This window comes from Myxocyprinus asiaticus, chromosome 37 (genome assembly GCF_019703515.2).
Source record: "Myxocyprinus asiaticus isolate MX2 ecotype Aquarium Trade chromosome 37, UBuf_Myxa_2, whole genome shotgun sequence".
Taxonomy (NCBI): domain Eukaryota; kingdom Metazoa; phylum Chordata; class Actinopteri; order Cypriniformes; family Catostomidae; genus Myxocyprinus; species Myxocyprinus asiaticus.
The window spans coordinates 79,608-101,924 of record NC_059380.1 but is presented as its reverse complement, the minus strand read 5'-3'; the positions used below and the strand labels follow the sequence as shown (position 1 = coordinate 101,924).

The window sequence follows — 22,317 nt, the reverse complement described above, 5'->3', positions numbered from 1 at the left end:
TGATGACAAACACACACCATTAAAATGCAAGATGCAGAAGAATATTGTATTTACTTCTATTAGAATTATTACAGCATTATTTTCAACCTATTCAGACCTTATTCACGCTAGCACCGTTGTTGATATTTAATGGGAATGAAAATGAGGCTGTGAGGGATAAACTTACAGTCTCTTTAATGGCATGAACGGTATAAAGCTGTATGAAACTCCTCGATCACATCTGATTTTCCAGACTGTACGTTTATCCCTCACAGCCTCATTTTCATTCCCATTAAATATCAAAGATGGTGCTAGCGTGAATAAGGTCATTGCCTGGAAGAGTCTTTATGACTTTGGTCACATGGGGGCGATATGAAAACACAACTCTCTATCTCTCTCTCAGATTCATATTCAAATAAATTTATTGGCATGGTAAAAGAAAAGCTTTGTAAATATACATAGAAATATTAAATATACATACACATTTACACACATATACATGCAGTTAAAGAATACGATGTAAAAATACAATAAAATTGTGCATAACTAGGGCAAGTTGTTAAAAAGTGCAGTTCTGTTTCCACTTCATTTTGTGTGCAGTTGGGGCACAGCCGGTTTTCTTTTGGTAACCAGGTCTGTCTGTGTGTGCCCGTCTCATTGGCGAGGTTATGTTCACTGAGTCTGTACATGGTCAGGACTTTTCTTAGTTTAGGGTCGGTGACTGTGCTCAGGTATTCTGCCAGTTTATATTCTCTGTTTAGGGACAGATAGCATTCCAGTTTACTTTGTTGAGATGTTGAAAGCTGAAGTGTAAAAAGCTCTTCGTGCCTTGGCTCTCAGGTCGTTTAAAGCCTTGTTGAAGTTTCCTGTGTTGCTGATGTTTATTCCAAGGTTTGTGTAGTTCTGAGTGTGTTCTAAGGTCATGTTGTCTAATTTGAAGTTATGGTCTTTTTCGGGATATCGTTATTTTTGTCTTTTTGGGGTTAACTGACAGGTCCCATGTTTGGCAGAAATTGTGCAGTAGGTCTATGCTGCTGTAGACCCTCTTTTGTGGGCGACAGCAGCACTAGATCATCTGCAAACAGGAGGCATTTGACTTCAGTGTCTAGTAGAGTAAGACCGGGTGCTGGAGACTGTTCTAGAGCTCTCGCCAGTTCATTAATGTACTGAATAGACTACAGCATTGTCTCACTCCACGACTCTGTTGCCAATTTTGACAGCAAATTTGTTGTTAGTGTACACTGATTTGATGATGTTGTATGTTTTTCCTCCGATGGCGCACTGAATCAATTGAAGCAAAAGCCCCTCATGCCAAATTGAGTCAAAAGCTTTTTTGAAGTCAAAGCATAAGAAGATTTTACTTTTGTTTTGGTTGATTTGCTTGTCAAATAGAATATGTAGAGTGTAAATATGGTCTGATGTGCGATATTTAGGTTGGAAGCCAATCTGGCATTTGCTCACGACATTTCTGTCAGTGAGAAATTGGAGGAGTCTGTTGTTTATAATGTTGCAGAATAGTTTACCTAGGTTTCTGCTTACACATATTCTGCAGTAGTTATTAGGGTCGAATTTGTCTCCACTTTTATGAATAGGGGTTATGAGGCCCTGGTTCCAGATGTTGGGAAATACACCTTTGAAAATGGCTAGTTCGAATTTGTGGTCTGTGTACTTAACCTTTTCATTTAGAATGCCATCAATACTGCATGCTTTTTGGGATTTAAGGGTTAGTATTTTATCAGATAGATCAGCTAATGTAATCGGAGAATCTAAAGGGTTTTGGTCGTCTTTGATGTTTGATTCTAGAGCACAAAGTTTGTTATATATGTCGTTTTGTTCATGATTTTTGTTTACATTACTAAAGGGGTTAGAGAAGGGGTTAATCCACACATCTCCATTCTGGTTGGCTAGTTCTTCATGTTTAGATTTGTTTAGTGCATTCCAGTTTTCCCAGAAGTGGTTTGATTCTATAGATTGTTCAATTTCCATTAACTGATTTTGTATGTTTTGTTCCTTTTTCTTCCTGAGAGTATTCCTATATTGTTTTGAGTTTTTCATGGCAGTATTGATGGATGCTTACATTGTCAGTGTCTCTGTGTTTCTGATTAGATCAAATTCTCACTCCTTTTCTAAGGTTTTTGCATTCGTAGTCAAACCATTTCTCATTGACATAGTGTATATTTGTTTTTTGTGGTTTTTAGGTTAGACAGTGTTGCAGATATTTCAAATATTCTGTTCAGCCTATCTACTGCTAAACTGACACCTTCACTGTTAATCAGGAATGGGTTAGCTAGGAAATTTTCTAGGTTTGCCAGTTATGCTTTGGTATGTAGCTTTACTATTTTTCTTCCACCTCTATGTGTTTTTAAGGGAGTGGAAATGGGCTTGTTTCGATGCCTCTTGGTTAGTTTTTGATCCGCTAAGGTAAAGGGTGATTTTACTGTGGTCTGACATCAGTGTGAGTGGCCTGACTGTGAACACTCAGAGAGAGTTTTGGTTAAGGTCTGTAATAAAGTTGTCTACTGTGCTGTTACCCAATGTTGAGCAATAGGTGTACCTACCGTAAGTATCCCCTCGTATTCTGCTGTTGACTATGTACAGAGCCAGTGTGCGACACAGATAGAGAAGGTGTGTCCCATTTTTGTTTGTTGTTTTATCACAATTGAGTCTTGGTGTGTAAGTAGGCGGGGGAAGGACGTCACCTCCCGGTAGGTGTTTGTCCCCCTGGAAGTGAAGTGTATCCAGTTCTTCACTTGTTCTGGCATTTAAGTCTCCACAAATCAGTACACTGCCCTGTGACTGGAAGTAATTTATCTCTTCTTCTAAAATGGTAAAACTGTCTTTGTTGATATAGGGAGACTCCACTGGAGGAATGTAAACTGCACACAGGAGGATGTTCCTCTCTGTTGAGATGACGGCCCTATGAATTTCTATCCATGTATAACATTGGACTGTTTTAACAATTTTGATTGAGTGGGAAAAATTGGACTTATACCAAATAAGTATTCTCCTGAGTCTCTTCCCTGTGCCACTCCAGGCAGTTTAATGGATGAGATTGAGTTCTCCGTAGCCTGTAGGACAGCCAGTGGGTCCTTCACCTCTGATCCATGTTTCCTGGAGGATGATGATGTCTGAGTTTTTGACTTCTTCAAAAGTCAAAGAAGTGTTCTGAGATGAAATCTGCATTTTTGCTCTTGAGTCCAAAGGCAGGTGATCTCAACCCTTGAATATTCCAACATAATAAATGCTTTGTGGGCTTGTGCAGGTGCTGGTGTGGGGTTTCTGCTCAATGTCTGGGCATAGCTGTGTCTGCCAGAGTCCTGCTGCATGTGCTGGGTGAAGGGTTTAGGCAGGAGAGGCTGTGCTCTGGTCTGATGTCTGGGGTATGTGTGGAGAGGTGACAGCAGGCTCGGACTCTCTGGTTTTGAAGGTTTCTGTGGTGGTAGAGAGTGCTGATTTCTTGACGGGAGTATCAGGCCTCTTTCTGTAAGTTCTGTGTGGTTCCTCACTGGTCTGGGTGGGTGCTTCCCTGCAATGTTGGTCCTGAGGGTGGCAGGGGTGGTGCCAGGATTTTTTTCAAAGGGATGGCCAGGCAGGGTACAAGAAATTCTTTGTAAACACTTTGTAAAGTTACAAACTTTAAGTTTAAACATGATTTCATCACCTGCATTCGCACATTTCACACAGAACACATGCTTAAACCAGCTTGTCAATACTGATATAAGCCTCAACAAAAGATTTTTTTTCAACAGAAGTTAGAATGCCATTTGTCATCCATTGAACAGCAAACAAGAGAAAGTCAATCATGTAACTCAGATGTAATCCTCTGTGTGTAAAGAAAACTGCTTAATAATAATAATAATAATAATAACAATGATACAAAACCTCATTACTATTGTTAATTTATATATATATATATATATATACAGGGTTGGGGAGTAACGGAATACATGTAACAGGATTACGCATTTTAAAATACAAAATATAAGTAACTGTATTCCACTACATTTACAATTTAAATCATTGGTAATTACAATACAGTTACATTCAAAAAGTATTTAGATTACTGAAGAGATTACTTTGCATTTTATTGTCATTTGTTTCATTTAATATTTAGTCCTTTCAGATGGAAAACATTTCTACATATAAATGATGCGATCCAAAGTGCATTTGAACAGCGGTGAAACACTTTCTTATGATGTGTTACATTCATACGAGCAGACAGAGAAGTATGTTTGAAGTAAGTTTGAAGTAAGTTTGAAGTAAGTTTGGAGCAGAAGAAATAGAAATAATCCTTGTGTAAACTGTCAGCTTTACGCTAAGATAAAATGTTATTTCTAGCCATTTTACATGCACATGTTACCAGACACGATCAATTTTTTTTATCAAGAAAATTCACATTAGATCATAATTTCTTTTTTTCTAGTAAAACCTTTGATATTACAGCAAAAATCATATTCTTGATAATAATGTTTGAATTGTTTTCCTGTAAAAATATCTAAAAATCCTTAAAACAAGATCAGTTTGATTGATCTTGTTTTAGAAACAACACTGCATAAGATATTTGGGTTTTTCAGAGAATGTATTTTTAACATGTGTATTTTGTCTTACTGTACTGGCAGAGTTTTTATAGTCAAAACAAGTGAAAAAATCTACCAGTGCTGAAGAAGTAATCCAAAGTATTTAGATTACGTTACTGACCTTGAGTAATCTAATGAAATACATTACAAATTACATTTTACAGCATGTGTTCTGTAATCTGTAGTGGAATACATTTCAAAAGTAACCCTCACAACCCTGTATATATATTAATATAATTAAATGAATTTACGTCGTCAACAAGTTCTATCTCTATCTGCACACTGGCATAACGTGATAAACTTCATTTCCCATGAGCATCCGCGGTGACACGTCACAGACAGACTGTCGGCCGTCAGTGACTGAAGTGTGTCGTGTGGCAGATCAGCAGATCAGATCGGGGTGTGGCGGGTTTGAAAACATTGAAATAAATCAGAGAGCTCCGCATTTGCTGCCTAACGGCGCTTATTCAAACGCCTCGGCGAGATCGATTCAAGGACTAAAAGAAGAAAACAAAAGCGACGAAGAAGGATTTTGCTTTTTCACATTTTCTGATTCAGTTTCCTCGACTTCTTTATACCTGTGTACAAGGGGTTGGTCTTAACTTTTTTTTTTTTTTTTTTTTTTTTTTTTGGCAAACTTTTGGATGAGTGAATATTGTTTTGTTGAGTTTTCCCCTCATCGTGCCGCGTGATGTTAAACTGTAAAGTCTGGATTGAACTTCGTTTCTCTTGGGATCCTTAAACATCAACATTTTCCCATGTGGTGTTCAAAACTCACGGGTTTCAACCATTAACCCCTTATTAAAGATTATCTGGACGATTTTTGGATTTAAATAGTGTTAAAGTCACTTCCCCTCTTTGGCTTGCGACACTCATTTTTTTTTCAAAGCCAAAAGAGGAAGTTATCCGAGCCTAATAGTCACGAAAAACTCTTTTAAAAATCTCCAGCAGCTTGACAGAAGGGTTATCCCTTTTCCTTTTTCTTGTTTAAGCTATAGCCCTTAATCCGTCGCCCTGAAGCGTGCATTCGGAACCAGAACTATGGGCTGTACCGTGAGTCAGGACGATAAAGCCGCGGCCGAGAGATCCAGAATGATTGACCGGAATCTGCGGGAGGACGGAGAGAAAGCTGCTAAAGAAGTCAAACTGCTGCTGTTGGGTGAGTGACACTCACTCGTGTAATTTCACAGAGAACACAGTTCATTTTGTGTTACCAAACATTACATGGAGGTCATGTTCAGATGTGCTCTGCTGTGTGTCAAAGGATCAGAAGGCAAATACAAATATGGGTTAGGACTTAAACAAGTTTTGTGTTGTTTCATGAACTGAAAATGCTTTCCTTCAGATGCAGGTGGTGTGATGTTTTCAGGACATTAGTTAGCATGATGTGCTTCTCTTTCTATAAGTGTTAGTTATGACGAGCATTACTGTTGCTGTTACAGTTACTGTTACAGTTGCTGTTGCTGTTGCTGTTACAGTTACTGTTGCTGTTGCTGTTGCTGTTACAGTTGCTGTTACAGTTGCTGTTGCTGTTACAGTTACTGTTACAGTTGCTGTTACTGTTACAGTTACTGTTACAGTTGCTGTTGCTGTTACAGTTACTGTTACAGTTGCTGTTACTGTTACAGTTACTGTTACAGTTGCTGTTGCTGTTGCTGTTACTGTTACAGTTGCTGTTGCTGTTGCTGTTACAGTTGCTGTTACAGTTGCTGTTGCTGTTACAGTTACTGTTACAGTTGCTGTTACTGTTACAGTTACTGTTACAGTTGCTGTTGCTGTTGCTGTTACAGTTGCTGTTGCTGTTACAGTTGCTGTTACAGTTGCTGTTACAGTTGCTGTTACAGTTACTGTTACAGTTGCTGTTGCTGTTGCTGTTACAGTTACTGTTACAGTTGCTGTTGCTGTTACTGTTACTGTTACTGTTACAGTTGCTGTTGCTGTTACAGTTACTGTTACAGTTGCTGTTGCAGTTGCTGTTACTGTTACAGTTACAGTTACAGTTGCTGTTGCTGTTGCAGTTTGGAAATGCTCACTTCATTATTACTGTTCATGCAGAGGAACAATCTACATTTGTCTACAAGCTTTAACTAATTCCAAGTATTGAAAAACAAACCTTTATTATTTTTTTACACACATCTTTCTTAATCAAAGAGAATCTGAACAACTTATGTGGAAACCAAACTGCTGTTCTTCATGTTATATTAGTGGGACTTTAAGGGGAGGTCGAGGGAATATTATCACTGGGCCACACACACAAACACATACACAGAGACACATACACACAAGAGACAGACACACACGCACACACACACACACAAACAGAGATACAGACACACACACACACACACACAGACACATACACACACACACACACACACACAGAGGTGATTTTCACCATCAGTTAGCTAACTGTGCTGAGAAATCTGTTCTGGGAACAGTTTGTAATAATACTGTTCCTAACTGTGTTTTTAAAGAAAAGCAGGAACTCTGGGGGAATGTTTTCAGAGGGCTTACAGCCCAAACAGAAGCCTAGAACACTCACCCTGAGCCAAAGAAAGTATTTAAAGTATTTTTTTTTTTTTTTTTGCAGTGGACTTTGTATTGTACTGCTTAACATATTTGCAAGAGGGACCCTTGCTGGAAGATAAAATACATGGTGTACTTTGCTTTTTAAAAGTGTGCCAAGTCCTTTAGCAATTTACTTTTTTTTTACTTTGAAAAGTACAGCTTTATGAAACCACTGTTGTCCTTTAAACAAGGATGTCAGGCAGACAATGGTATTCGCAACAGAGATTTGGGATTTGCACAGTAAAAATGTGATTAAAAGTGTGATCAAGCCTTCCTGTTACTTTATTTTGACTGTTTTCTCCTCCCTCATATTTGCACTGTCAAAACTTGTTACTCATCTTTCATAATGGTGTTTGTCCCACAAACATCAGCAACATCTCAATCCTTCCCAGTAAATATTGAGTCAGTCTGCAGGACACTGACTCATTTAAAGTGACAGTTGTAATAATGTTTCCCTTGTAAGCTAATCGCTGTCACTCACTACTTTTAATTCTAGACCTCTATGTTAAATTGGCTGAGCTTTAATTGCAGAGATGGAGAGAAAACACAAGGGTTAGAGATTTGAGTCACTGTCTGAGGAGGTTTCAAATGACGCATCTCTTGACAAGTAACTCATTACCTCAAAAGTGGGGATTTCTTTGGTTCTGAAGTACCAGAAATTCACATACTACTTAACAACATACAGACAATCTGATTTGAGCCAATTCCCTTAAACCAACACCAGTGATGAATCTTATCTCCAAAAAACCTTTAAAGTCCAAGACCATGTTAACCTAACTCACATTTGAGAGCTGTGTAAAGTAGAGGATGACAGATCATTGATTTTACAGATACGATAGCTGAGATATTGGAAAAGGCTGATAATTTTTTTTTAATCAATTTAAATAATGTAGGGTTTAAATGATTAAAAAAATAAATAAAAAAATAATATAATTGTATTTTTTTTAACAATAACAATAAAAAATTGTCGACAAAAATTTCCGTTGTGGAAGTCATTTGATGTCATTTAATGTAACATGAGATCACATTAAACTCTAATGATGACGCGAGAGAGCAGCACTGCAGTTCACAACTGATTGAGGAAGAATTACACAGATCACAGATGAACTCTAAACTTTCCAAACAGTTTCAGCTGATGTAGATCATAAAGTATGAGGGAAGTAAATATAAGTAAATATAGAAGCACTCTCGTTGTGGAATAAGTGGAGCCGGAGCTCTTTAAAGGAAACACCCCGGCGTTACATCTTTAATGTGTTACATCTTTAATGCGGTTATGTGTAATGCGTTACATCTTTAATGCGGTTATATTTAATGCGTTACATCTTTAATGCGGTTATATTTAATGCGTTGCATCTTTAATGCGTTGCATCTTTAATGCGTTACATCTTTAATGCAGTTATATTTAATGCATTACATCTTTAATGCGTTACATCTTTAATGCAGTTATATTTAATGCATTACATCTTTAATGCGTTACATCTTTAATGCAGTTATGTTTAATGCGTTACATCTTTAATGCAGTTATATTTAATGCGTTACATCTTTAATGCAGTTATATTTAATGCGTTACATCTTTAATGCAGTTATATTTAATGCATTACATCTTTAATGCGTTGCATCTTTAATGCGTTACATCTTTAATGCAGTTATATTTAATGCGTTACATCTTTAATGCGGTTATATTTAATGCGTTACATCTTTAATGCAGTTATGTTTAATGCGTTACATCTTTAATGCGTTACATCTTTAATGCGGTTATATTTAATGCATTACATCTTTAATGCATTACATCTTTAATGCGGTTATATTTAATGCATTACATCTTTAATGCGGTTATGTTTAATGCGTTACATCTTTAATGCGGTTATGTTTAATGTGTTACATCTTTAACGCAGTTATGTTTAATGCGTTACATCTTTAATGCGGTTATATTTAATGCATTACATCTTTAATGCATTACATCTTTAATGCGGTTATATTTAATGCATTACATCTTTAATGCGGTTATGTTTAATGCGTTACATCTTTAATGCGGTTATGTTTAATGCGTTACATCTTTAATGCGGTTATGTTTAATGCGTTACATCTTTAATGCGCTTATGTTTAATGCGTTATATCTTTAATGCGCTTATGTTTAATGCGTTACATCTGCGGTTATGGTTAATGTGTTACAGCTTTAATGCGGTTATATTTAATGCGTTACTGCTTTAATGCGGTTATATTTAATGCTTTACAGCTTTAATGCGGTTATATTCAATGCGTTACATCTTTAATGCTGTTATATTCAATGCGTTACATCTTTAATGCGGTTATATTCAATGCGTTACATCTTTAATGCGGTTATATTCAATGCGTTACAGCTTTAATGCGGTTATATTCAATGCGTTGCATCTTTAATGCGTTACATCTTTAATGCAGTTATATTTAATGCGTTACATCTTTAATGCGGTTATATTTAATGCGTTACATCTTTAATGCAGTTATGTTTAATGCGTTACATCTTTAATGCGTTACATCTTTAATGCGGTTATATTTAATGCATTACATCTTTAATGCATTACATCTTTAATGCGGTTATATTTAATGCATTACATCTTTAATGCGGTTATGTTTAATGCGTTACATCTTTAATGCGGTTATGTTTAATGCGTTACATCTTTAATGCGGTTATGTTTAATGTGTTACATCTTTAACGCAGTTATGTTTAATGCGTTACATCTTTAATGCGGTTATATTTAATGCATTACATCTTTAATGCATTACATCTTTAATGCGGTTATATTTAATGCATTACATCTTTAATGCGGTTATGTTTAATGCGTTACATCTTTAATGCGGTTATGTTTAATGCGTTACATCTTTAATGCGGTTATGTTTAATGCGTTACATCTTTAATGCGCTTATGTTTAATGCGTTATATCTTTAATGCGCTTATGTTTAATGCGTTACATCTGCGGTTATGGTTAATGCGTTACTGCTTTAATGCGGTTATATTTAATGCTTTACAGCTTTAATGCGGTTATATTCAATGCGTTACATCTTTAATGCTGTTATATTCAATGCGTTACATCTTTAATGCGGTTATATTCAATGCGTTACATCTTTAATGCGGTTATATTCAATGCGTTACAGCTTTAATGCGGTTATATTCAATGCGTTACAGCTTTAATGCGGTTATATTCAATGCGTTACAGCTTTAATGCGGTTATATTCAATGCGTTACATCTTTAATGCGGTTATATTCAATGCGTTACAGCTTTAATGCGGTTATATTCAATGCGTTACAGCTTTAATGCTGTTATATTCAATGCGTTACATCTTTAATACGGTTATATTCAATGCTTTACATATTTAATGCGGTTATATTTAATGCGTATAAAATGTAATATATGTGTCACTGTGGATTTCTTATCCTGAAGTACATTGGCAATACACAGCTCTATTAATAAGAGAGAGTTTGTTTGAGTTAAAGATGGATTGAAGTGAACAGAAAGGTGAGAGAGTCTTCACCCCATTATACACGGCAACAAAATACGCTTTTGATTTGTTTTTGTTTTGGCTTGATTTTCAATATAAATATCTAAAACTCCTTTAAAACAACGTACATTTATTATAGCAGCTATGCTGCAGAAGAAAAAAAATGTTATCTGAGAATGTTGAATATAATATTAAAAATACAAATATTTTAAAATATCTAAAAATCCTTTTAAAAAAGATGCATTCACCTGAGAAGCAGCATATATACACGTATATTTAAGATACATTCTCTTAAAGCAAGTCTAAATATCTTATATGTTGCTTCTCAAGTAAATGTATCTTGTTTTAAGGATTTTTAGATATTTTAAATGGAAAATAAGACAAAAACGCCTGATAACAAAAGGATTTTTTGCAGTGAATGTCATTTAGAGGTATTTTTAAAAGATGATTTTGTCCTCTTTATTTTTAGTAAGCATGTTTAATACAACGTTATAAATCATGGCACAAGCTGAATAATCGGTTAAGAGCTAATGATTAATCGTCGCAATAATCGCCCGAATAGTCAAATAATCGTTCTAATAATTGTTAGATTTGTCAATTATCAAAATAATAATTAGTTTCAGCCCTAAAAGAATGTTAAAAAACATTCTTAGCCTTTCCTTACTATGACGGGCACAGCCTAAAAGAGGCTAAAATGAATTAAATCACAGATGAAGTACATTGTGCAATGAAAATCCCAATGATATACAGAAACAAATGAAGATTTGGAGCATAACATAGGACCATGAACAAGCCCGAAATACACTTTTATTTTAAATGATGGAGACTTGGCTCTGTTATAATGCTCTATATTTAAGAGCATTTTACTAATTATACTTGGGTATTTACCAAATTAAACTTTTTATATGCTACATTAGGGATGCACCAATCCCGATACCGATCATTTCACCTTTTATCAGGATCTCTGTCATAACTGGCTATATTAAGCTCTCTGCACACTATTAATTGAATTTTCCTCTTCCCAATAATAGCATTTTGCCTAGTTTTTGCTGACAAAAAAAGTTAAATTAGTGTAAAAGGCTTATTAAAAAAGAGTGCATATTTCTGGACTTTACAGGTTAATGCTGTTTAATCAGGAGATATTTAATAAAGCTGTTTGAATTACACCACATTTTGTAACTCGCATTATTATTGAGATGCCTATGCCCGGCGGAGACTGAGAAGCTGGCACTATGAACGATAATAAGGACCGTTTCACAGCTCGTGCTGTTTTCCCTTTGCCTTGTCGTGTGTGAAACGCAACATTAACAGTACAGTACACAAACGTTTCATATTCACCATACCTCTCCCACTGCATCGTTCTTAACTGCTGAATGAAGTTTGTCTTGCAACACAATGCCAGTATTCCCCACACTCCATGATGTCATGACAGTGCTGCTGATGTCTTAAAGGAGCCGCGCGTCTTTTGTGACATGAGCGATCGGTTTATGCGATCACATAATAGGACATGAACATGAATGATCGGAGCATCCCTATTCTATATATTCACCAGATTTGGAATTTGTATATATACTGTATATATTTCACCAGATGAGTTTTTTAAAAAAATAATTATTCCAAATATATATGAAGTTGGAGACACAATGTACACTACCGGTCAAAAGTTTTGAAACACTCATTGTTTATTATATTTTTTCTTCACATTTTAGAATAATATTAAAGTCATTAAAACTATGGAATAACATCAATGGAACTATGGGAATTATGTTGTGACTAAATAAAATCCAAAATAAATCATAACCGTGTTATATTTGAGCATCTTCAAAGTAGTCCCCCTTTGTCTAGAATTTGCAGACATGTACTCTTGACATTTTCTCAAGCAACTTCTTGAGGTATCACCCTGGGATGCTTTTTAAACAGTATTGAAGGAGTTCCCATCTATGTTGGGCACTTATTGGCTGCTTTTCTTTATTAGTTGGCTCAAGTCAAAGTTTTATTACATTTTAGTTTAATGAAATAAATGAATATGGTGGCACAATTATATTTATGTCTACAAAACTAATTTCAAACATTTAAGCATACACCTTCAGATCAAAAGATTTTTAAGATCATGAGAAACATTTCAGTCAAGTGTTTCAAAACTTTTGTCCGGTAGTGTATGTGCTGACGGGGAACGCTACCAAAATCACATTTTTCCTTTTATGCACTCAAAATAGAACATTTGATTTATCTAATCAAAATAACCTAATTTTTATTGAAGTGAGGATAAAAATATGGATGAATATTGTCACAAATATTTGTTTTTTATTCCAGTAAACTGTAGAATCCTCCAGCCACAGAGGAATAAATAAAAAATATCAGTATAGATTTGTGCAGATAACCGATAGTTCCAAAAACAAGTATCACCACTGATTAATCTGTAAAATGAGATATCAGTCTACCTCTAGTGTAAAAGCCATGGCATGAAACCCACCCCATTGCTCTGTTTATTTATTCTGTTTCAGGATTTGCTCTTTTTGTTTTTGCTGGCAGATGAAAATTTCCGTGTGTGGCAGTCGGTACTGATCACCCTTGAGCTTCGGCTCTTTGCACGGACAAGTCTGAACATCTCAGCACCTTTACTTCTCGTGTGCTGATTTTCTGGGACATGAGTAGACTTGAATAATTTAGTTTTTTTGAAATACACTCATAAACAGTCAGTGAAAGCAATCTTGTTTCTGGACAAATTATTATTTTTTTTAAAAATTCTAATATAAGTTGAAGAGTTCCTGCTGTGTAAGAATGATTTTACTCTCTCAATTTGTCCATGATCCAGGCAGAATATAGCGTTCGTGATAGTTCCCTGAGCACATTTGACAGAACCCGTTGAACAGTTAGTGGATAAACCGTGTTTTCCTCAGCCATCAGGCTTAATAGTGATGATGGTGATAGAGAGAGAATAACTCCCAGAACACAACTACTCATCCTGTGCGCTGTTTGTTTTCACACTCCTACTGTACTAACGAATAAATGCTGATGGGCATTTGGCAAAAGGCCCTAAAACAAACAAAAGATAAGCCATTGAGCCCTTTTGTGCAGGAGAGATGACTGGCACTGGCTCAGCATTACTGTTTCCCATCAGTGTGACTAATGATCCTTGATCTCACGGAAATCACGCTTTGAATTTACACATCTTATTTGACCTCTGTGTTTGCTGCTTAGTGGAAAAAACGGCCAGTCTGTTTAGGATTCTGCTATATAAAGCTGTCTCGGGTCTAAAGACAAAGTTGAGCAGAAATCGAATGTGAACTGGTACAGTAAATAGTTATAATGAAGGTTTAAAGGGCTGCACTGTATGATTAGAGGGTGAGGAATAAGAGCAGGCTGTGTGTGTGTGTGTGTGTGTGTGTGTGTGTGTGTGTGTGTGTGTGTGTGTGTGTGTGTGTGTGTGTGGTCTAAGTGCTACTGACAAGCCTGCATCTGCTTCTCATTTTGTCTTTAATTATGGTTCAAGGGATATATCAGTGCAGAAGACATTGTGATGGAGCGAAACATAGGATCTAACAGGGGTTTTGTTATTTATTGATTTATACTCTTGGCATGCTCTCTGCCAGTCTTTCACATTGTTGTTGGGTTCAAGATTCAAAAATTCAAGCAGCTCGGCTTTGTTTGATGCTTGTGGCCATCCATTTTCCTCTTGATCACATTCCAGAGGTTTTCAATGGGGTTCAGGTCTGGAGATTGGGCTGGCCATGACAGGGTCTTGATCCGGTGCTCCTCCATCCACACCTTGTTTGACCTGACTGTGTGGCATGGAGTATTGTCCTGCTGGAAAAACCAATCCTCAGAGTTGGGGAACATTGTCAGAGCAGAAGGAAGCAAGTTTTCATCCAGGATAACCTTGTACGTGACTTGATTCAATCTGCCCAATTGCAGCCTTGCTGAAGCACCCCCAGATCATCACTGATCCTCCACCTGGTCGTCTAATGGTTAGACTGAGACCTGGAGAGGCCTTCAAGCCACAGTGTCTCACACCCACTGTGAAATTTGGTAGAGGATCGTTGATGATCTGGAGGTGCTTCAGCAAGGCTGGAATCAGCAGATTCGTCTTTGTGAAGGACGCATGAATCAAGTCACGTAGTTCATTTTACCCAAACACATACCTATAAATAGTAAATCCAGAGAAACTGATAATTTTGCAGTGGTTTCTTAATTTTTTCCAGAGCTGTATATATATTTACTTAGTGATGTGTAGCATTTGTATCAGACTTTAAAGCCCTTTTCTTTAAAGATCTCTTGTGTTGTCCACTGAAGACACTTGTGTGGAAACTGTCATTCATATTGTGTTTGCTGGCCAATTTTCTTTCAAAGATTTAAGGATGGGACCAAAGTTGGTGTGAACCACTAGATTAAAGTATTAGTTCACCCAGAAATAATTCCAAACCCTGCAATGGTGTGTTAGATTCCAAATCTTCTCAAGCCATGTTCTACCTTTGTGTGAAGAACAGACCAAAATTTGACGCCGAGTATACATTTTTATTTTTGGCTGCACTGTTCCTTTAAATTATATATATATTTTTAAAGTTGATCATTGTTGAACTAATGTGAACAATGACCTTATAGGCTAACCCTATTTTTTGCTAGTTTGCACGCTTTGATGAACAGCCACCATGCATTCAGACTGATGAAATCAGATGGCATCATTTCTTAAAATTTTCATTTTTTTATTTCAGGGTCGCTCAATGATCCGTCACCATGTGCTCCGCTATTTTATCAAAGCAAGGTCAACATGCTCGTTGATACACTGTTGCTCCAGTTACAGTCACGCTCCCACTGATCATGAGCAAAATACACGTCCAATTTTTGCTGAAAACTTTCTAAAATAATCTTTTCTGTTACTTAATGAGAGCTCAGAAGCATTTACTGTTGCGGTCCAAGAGAACTAGATCATTGTTAAACATGACATGTAATATTTACCTAGAAAGTCCTCTAGATTCTTAGAAGTTCCTCATCTGAGAGATTGTGAGTTAGAGTTAGAGTTAATCCCATATATAATGTGTGGCTTAACTTTTTATTGATGTGTTTGGTACTTATATATTTGTATTAACACAGATGTGCAATTTAAAGCAGTTCAGGTTCCTGACTAATTCATTAATTCAAGCAAAAACAGGAGGAAAAAAAAAAATGTCCAATGTTGTATTTTGACAACATTGGACATTTTCCTGTGTCCCCAACAAAGATATCAGTTAGGGTAATTTTCCTTTTTTTTTTCTGTTTTTGCTTGAATTAATGAATTAGTCAGGAACCTGAACTGCTTCAAATTGCACATCTGTGTTAATACAAATATATAAGTACCAAACACATCAATAAAAAGTTAAGCCACACATTATATGAATTAGTGGCTTATATGAATATATATTATATGAATTAGTCAGGAACCTGAACTGCTTCAATCTGCTTGACATAGGCCTAGTTTTTGCTTTCTATAAATTTAACTAATCCCAACCTCTATGTAGCGCTGAAGTCCATTGTGGCTTGTAAAATTTGCAAATAAATAGAGTAACACTTCCTCTCTGTAGGAAGATCTCTTAAATAACTTGTGAACACAAATGCTTAGAACTATTCAAGTTTCATGCATTGTGCGTTGCGTTTCCGAAACTCGAAGAATGAAAATTATAATCCACTGCAAGTACATGATGTGTTCCTAGGAGAATGGGTTAGGGGCGCTATAGCGGGCATTAGCCTAAACGGTCTACAATCATTTTTCTATTCGAACAGAACCGCATGGTGGCATCTGCATTTGTATACCTTTGTTGATTATGTTTCTGGCTTTAGGGCAGCTTTTATGGGTTTTTGTAACAAATACTCTAGATGTCGATTGAACCAAGTCTAACATGTCATCTGTGTGAGACAGAAACAATGTTTTGACTAGTTGTTGAGATTTTATTCATACACGCCCACAAATACAGACTTGGTCTTTTCATATCCATGACCGAAAACAATGATGTTGATGATAACTCGTTCTACAGGCAGCTAGTCTCTCGCAGAGCATGTTGGGATTTCCCTTCTGACCTTTTCTGCTCTCTTCAAAACAGATTTGATTAAATTCTTCATTCTTGGTATTTGCTGTTTAGCAGGTTGCCTTGTAGGATTTGAATACTGGAAACTGCCCTTGGTCATATGATGATGATAATGCCCATCTGGCTCAGAGCTGTATCTCTCTGTCTATCTCTCCCTCTCACTCACTCACACTCCGGTCTGCTCACGTCTTTGTGGGAACAACGCTCCGACAATAAGAACGTTGACATAGATGTGCGACATGCCCAGAAATGCCCAGAAGATCACGGACACTGTTTGTGTCTCTGTGTGTGGCAGGACAGAGTTGACATTGATGTTGTTCAGGCCTGCTCTTTGCTGTGTGCTGAAATGAAACATGACAAAGACGTATGGCAGTTTTTACTTTCCTCTGTATGCAGGAAGTTGGAACTCTGCAAGATGGAACATGTTGGCAATCTCTTTAAAACAGGCGAGCTGATCGACTATGACCCTGTCATTCTATGAGGGCATGACGTGAGTGCATCACTGTGCCTTTGTCCGCTTCACTGAGCCTTCGCTTGGCCTTCGAGGAGAAAGAGAGAGCGAGAGAACTCTCTTTGTTTACTTCAGTGTGACCCATAAGAACCAGCGACGTGCAGCTATTGTAAACAGATAACTGAGAAAGCACGTTGAAAAGATGCTTTATCTGGGTTCATTGCCAGAGGTTACTGAAATCACAGACCAGAAGTTCATTACCTCTTTTACGTCACCAGAAAGGTCAATGGTCACTACTAGAGATGGTTTACATTCACTTTCCTCAAAGAAATGACTGATCTTTACAGACTGCATTTCGTATTATGCATCCAAATTTGTTGCTGCAGTAAGTGTTGAAGTTAGGATGTGTATTACAAAGGTGGATGGGTGATGGCTGGATAGGTACCTTGTGGGTGGAAGCCTTCCTATTTGTGCATTGTTAACTTGATGTCTCCTTGGGCTGAAGGAAGCATACAGAAGTACGACACCGTGTCTAGCAGACTGTCTGTCCACACTGGACATGACGTGACACTGCGATACAGTGAGCATTTCCCACATTTAAATGACTAATAAGTGTCTGCGTGCGTGCGTGTGTCTGCATGCGTGCGTGCGTGTGTCTGCATGCGTGCGTGCGTGTTTCTGCGCGTGTGTGCGTGCGCGGGTCTGCGTGCGTGCGTGGGTGTGGGTGGGTGTGGGTGTGTGAGACAGACCTCTGATTGAATAGAGCGAGACCTCAAACACAGCAGTTGGTAGGTGTAACACCCTCAGCAAAAATCAAGTTGTTTTGAGCCGACTAGTGAGGCGCTGGCTTCAATAGACTGTTATGAAAAGGATTTTAAACCAATGAGATTTCATTTGCAAACTGGACTATCTGGCACGGCGTTGCAGAGTTAGAAACCAAGCGATCAACAGAAAAACTAAATGCAGCATAAAAGTAATCCATACAACTTCAGTGGTTCAATCCATGTCTTCAGAAGCGATATGATAGGTGTGGGTGAGAAACGGATCAATATTTAAGTCATTTTTTACTGTTATTTTCTCCTTTCTGCCCAGTAGGAGGCGATATGCATGAAGAATGCAAATCTCCAAAAACACAAGAAGAATGTGGAAGTGAAAGTGGAGATTGATAACTAGTACTATAATATTGAACTGTTTCCCACCCACACCTATCATATCGCTTCTAATGACATGGATTAGGTTAGCGATTTATATCGCGTTATGTAAATATCCATGTGCTAGCATGGGCTTATCTATCAGTGGGCAGGGCTTCACCTGAGACCGAGAGAATTAAAGGGTTATCCAGCATTTAACATTTTTCTGCGACCGCCCAAGCAAATTTAATTAATGATCTTCATCTAGCATTTGGGGCTTCAAAGGCGCTACATTTTCTTCTCATCTGACATGTGAATGATTCACGTGACACTGGCGCACACTGTCTCTGGAGCTCCAAAGTGCGTGCGAGTCCAGGAGGATTCCCAATATTTGTGCTCCAGAGACAGGAGAGCTCAGAGTGGGATCACTAGTGCTACTCAAAAATTTGTGACCCAGTGAAAACCCCAAATGGAAAAAGAAATCTCCAAAGAACGGGATGACTCTCAAACAGTTTAAGAAAATGAAGAGGAGCTTATTAAAACGCGTGTGACATCTGTGGTGTCAGTTCACAAAAGCCAGCACAGAGCAGACAGATTTAATCTGCAAACTGTTTCGCACAACGATAATCACTCGTAATACAAGCAGTCTGTTTTATCACCTCAAAATGAAGGAAAAAAATTATTATGAAAGCCAAAGGATGACCTCCACATTAATTCATTCAGTTATTTATTTTTTGCAGGAAGTGATATTTGATATATATTTTCTTCAAGAAGTGTTTATTTTTGGTGTGAGTGTGTGTGAGTGTGTGTGAGTGTGTGTGAGTGTGTGTGTATATATTTATTTGCATTTTCTTTTCTTTGTCACATTACTTTGAGAAGATCTCAAGTTTCTTGAAGAAATTGGCATACTGTGAAATTTAGAAAGGTTGATTTTTTTTTATTTATTTTTATTTACTTATTTTGACATCGTCTTGTTCCAAATAAAGAGGAAGTAGTTTTCATTTATAAAGTATTTAATTCACTGATTGGAGTTCCAAAAATAGGCATTACAATATGGTTATTTCATAAATAAACCAATTGTGATTGATTTTCCAGAAAACTTTTACTATATCGTGATATATATTGTTATCGTGATATAAAATGACATATCACCCCCTCTAATGATTCGTTAACATCACAGTGCTAACTCAATAGTCATATTTATTTGTATAGCACTTTTCACAACACATTGTTTCAAAGCAGCTTTACAGAAAATCATGCTGTAATAAAAAAATATTCAGTGAAGTCTTAAAGTCCTCATTGTGCAGTTATAATGAATAACGAAATTGAAAAAGCATGCCTTAAAAATAATTGTCTTTAGGCCTCCAGTGAGCAAGCCAAAGGCGACTTTATCAAGGAACACAAAACTCTATAAGATGGAGTCAATAGTAGCTTGTTATTAGTCACAGGTTTCTCACCGTTGGATTTATTTAGCTAAACTCTCTCTGTGACAGCTAGAAAGAGAGTGAAACCGCATTGGCAGGTCTGTGGGGCATGAAAAGATGCCAGCCGCTTGGGAGAAGAAAGAACGATTAGCCAGCTTGGTCTCAGAGGTGCCGTGTGAAGGAAGTGAAAATTAAAAAGCCTGAAACTCCCATTTCTTTTTCAGCCTATTGCTCGCCTTCACTCGCCCACTAATCTGTGCATCTGTGCTCATGGAGCAATGGACAAAAGCAAGACGTTCATTAGGAAAAACACTTACGCCGGAGTCTTCAGTGAACAATGTTGTGTTGGAGTGTACGTTAGAATACCCTTTAGATTCATGTGATGTGTGGCCCTTGTGGCTCTGGTTTAGTGTGCCGGTGATATCGGATTTCAGACCTTTTGTGGCCAGACTGTATCTGATTTCATTTACACAATCATTCCTGACCCCGCAGCTCATATTGAACTCTAATTGGTGTAATGTCTTCTGTTCACTTTTGATTTAATGTCTCCTCAACAGGCACAGCTTGTGTTTCTGCCTCTCATTCGGCTCTTTTTCTCTCCTTTGGCCAGTTTAGCTGTGTAAGTCATATTGATTTTAATTATCATGGAGAGGCTGGAGCTTGTTTGAGCCACTAACAAAAGAGCATAACAGTGCGCAACCACTTTTTCAGCTCTCTGGGTTCCGGAATATTTTCCCCATTAATTTCTATCATAGACTTTTCATAAAATCCAACCAACTAAAGCAACCAGCTCTGAGGTAAATCGCAACATCTCAACCTTTTTTTGTGGCAAAAAAGTATTTGAAAATCGGACAAAAAGTTTGTGTACTTGTCTTTCATGAGGGTACAGACAACAATCCCATGAAGCATTGCGAATGATGTCATTGAATAAAAAATGATGGGAATATACAGTATAAAACTATTGATTTTAATTTGTTGATTGTAATTATAGAAACAATATATTTTACGTTTATTGCAAAATATTCTTATATATATACAAATACACAAGTAATTTAATGCTGCATTGTATTCAACTCGGAAAGTCAGAATTTCCAACTCTAGGACTACTCGTACTAGTGATTGACCGGTATGTTTGTTTTATTAATGGCCGATGCTGATATCCAGAGAGCAGGGTGGCCAATAGGCCAATACAATGCTGATATTTCACACAATTTAATATAGTAAACATAAAATTGCTAAAAAAATAAAATAAACTCTTATTTAGCACTATATTTAGTTTCACACAAAACTATGTTAAAAAATAAAATAAAATAAGAAAATAATATTGTATTTTAAATGGTAGATAGCAGTTTCTTCAGATTTCTGTTTAGTCATCAAATTTTAGTAATTGATTTGCACATGAAGAAATTGTTAATATATTAGGAAGAAGGAAATAACAGTACACACAGTAGTCCAGCAACCATGGATGGCATGTCCACATTAGCAGTCGCATTTTCTCAAAAATACAGAATCAAACCAATTGTACATACAGTGAAAGTGAATAATACATTTACTTATAGCACACATGAAGCGCTTTTACTTTGAAGTTGCACCAGAGTTTATTTAGCAGAGAGGGGCCACTTCTGTTAAAATGAATGGGAGAAATTAAAACGGCAAACTGCAGCCAACGGTCAACGGATGTAGAAAAGAAGTCCCGCCTTACAGGTAAAAGAGCCAAATCACCTTATTAGCTATACAAGCCGGGAAAATTGCGTTTTTTAGTGTAATCTGAGGTAAAGAAGCACAATTTATGATACAAGTGATTTTACTGCTGATTTGAAATATGTTTTTTGATCGTAATCTTGACCAACTGTTTTAGAGATTTCGGTGTTCCCCCATTCAAGTAGACAGGAGCTGCACTGTCATGACTGGAAATAACCTCCCGAGAGCGTTCCAAACATGCCCGACAGTGGACTGACTCGCTAGAAACACTTTGGTTGCACTCACGTGCTCGTGAGCTCCTGACAGTATAAACGGCCCAGATCACCTGCTTGGATTGTCACGGACTGACCATCATGATTTGTGAATCAAAGGAACTTCTGATCCTGAAGTTTTGATTCTGGCTGATAGAATACACACTTCAGAGGAACATATTAGATGAGCGCTCGACTGGAAGAAAGCGCTGGATTTTCATGAGGTTCGTGAATTACATCTGTTTAAATGAGATATGTGCATATTTGCAGATGTTATATGATATTAGTTTTATTGATATTTGCCTTTTATCGTTAGGAAAGGTAAAGGGAACTGTTAAGGAGAGATGGAGAATAAAACAGGCGAGCACTGTAACATTATGAGCTCAAACGCATCTGCCGCGTCTCTGATATGCAGACCGTTTAAATGATTCTGTGTTGCATACCGGTCTATTATTGTAGTAACACGATGGCACGTAACAACAAAACTAACTGTGACTGGCCATTTACATGTCTCAGTCACTTCACATGCAAGCAGGCGATTTTCTGCGCCCTCAAGAAAACAATCGGCCAAACAGGAAAATGTATCGGCTGATGTGATAAAGTCTGAATATCGGCTGATTTATCGGCCTTGGCGATCAGTCAACCACTACTCCATACTTGGAAAAATGTTCACAGTAGTGTAAGTTATACTGTATTTTGA

General features: G+C 37.1%; 1 protein-coding gene across 1 annotated transcript in view; it reads left to right on the top strand.

Annotated features, from left to right (window-relative positions):
* Window positions 1-4,945: 4,945 nt before the first annotated feature.
* Window positions 4,946-22,317, top strand: part of LOC127427817 (guanine nucleotide-binding protein G(i) subunit alpha-2-like) — a 76,706-nt gene continuing 59,334 nt past the window's right edge. Inside the window, exon 1 of the mRNA XM_051675623.1 lies at window positions 4,946-5,715. Coding sequence (XP_051531583.1) covers window positions 5,598-5,715 — 118 coding nt within the window. The 5' untranslated portion in view covers window positions 4,946-5,597. The remainder of the gene's footprint in view (window positions 5,716-22,317) is intronic.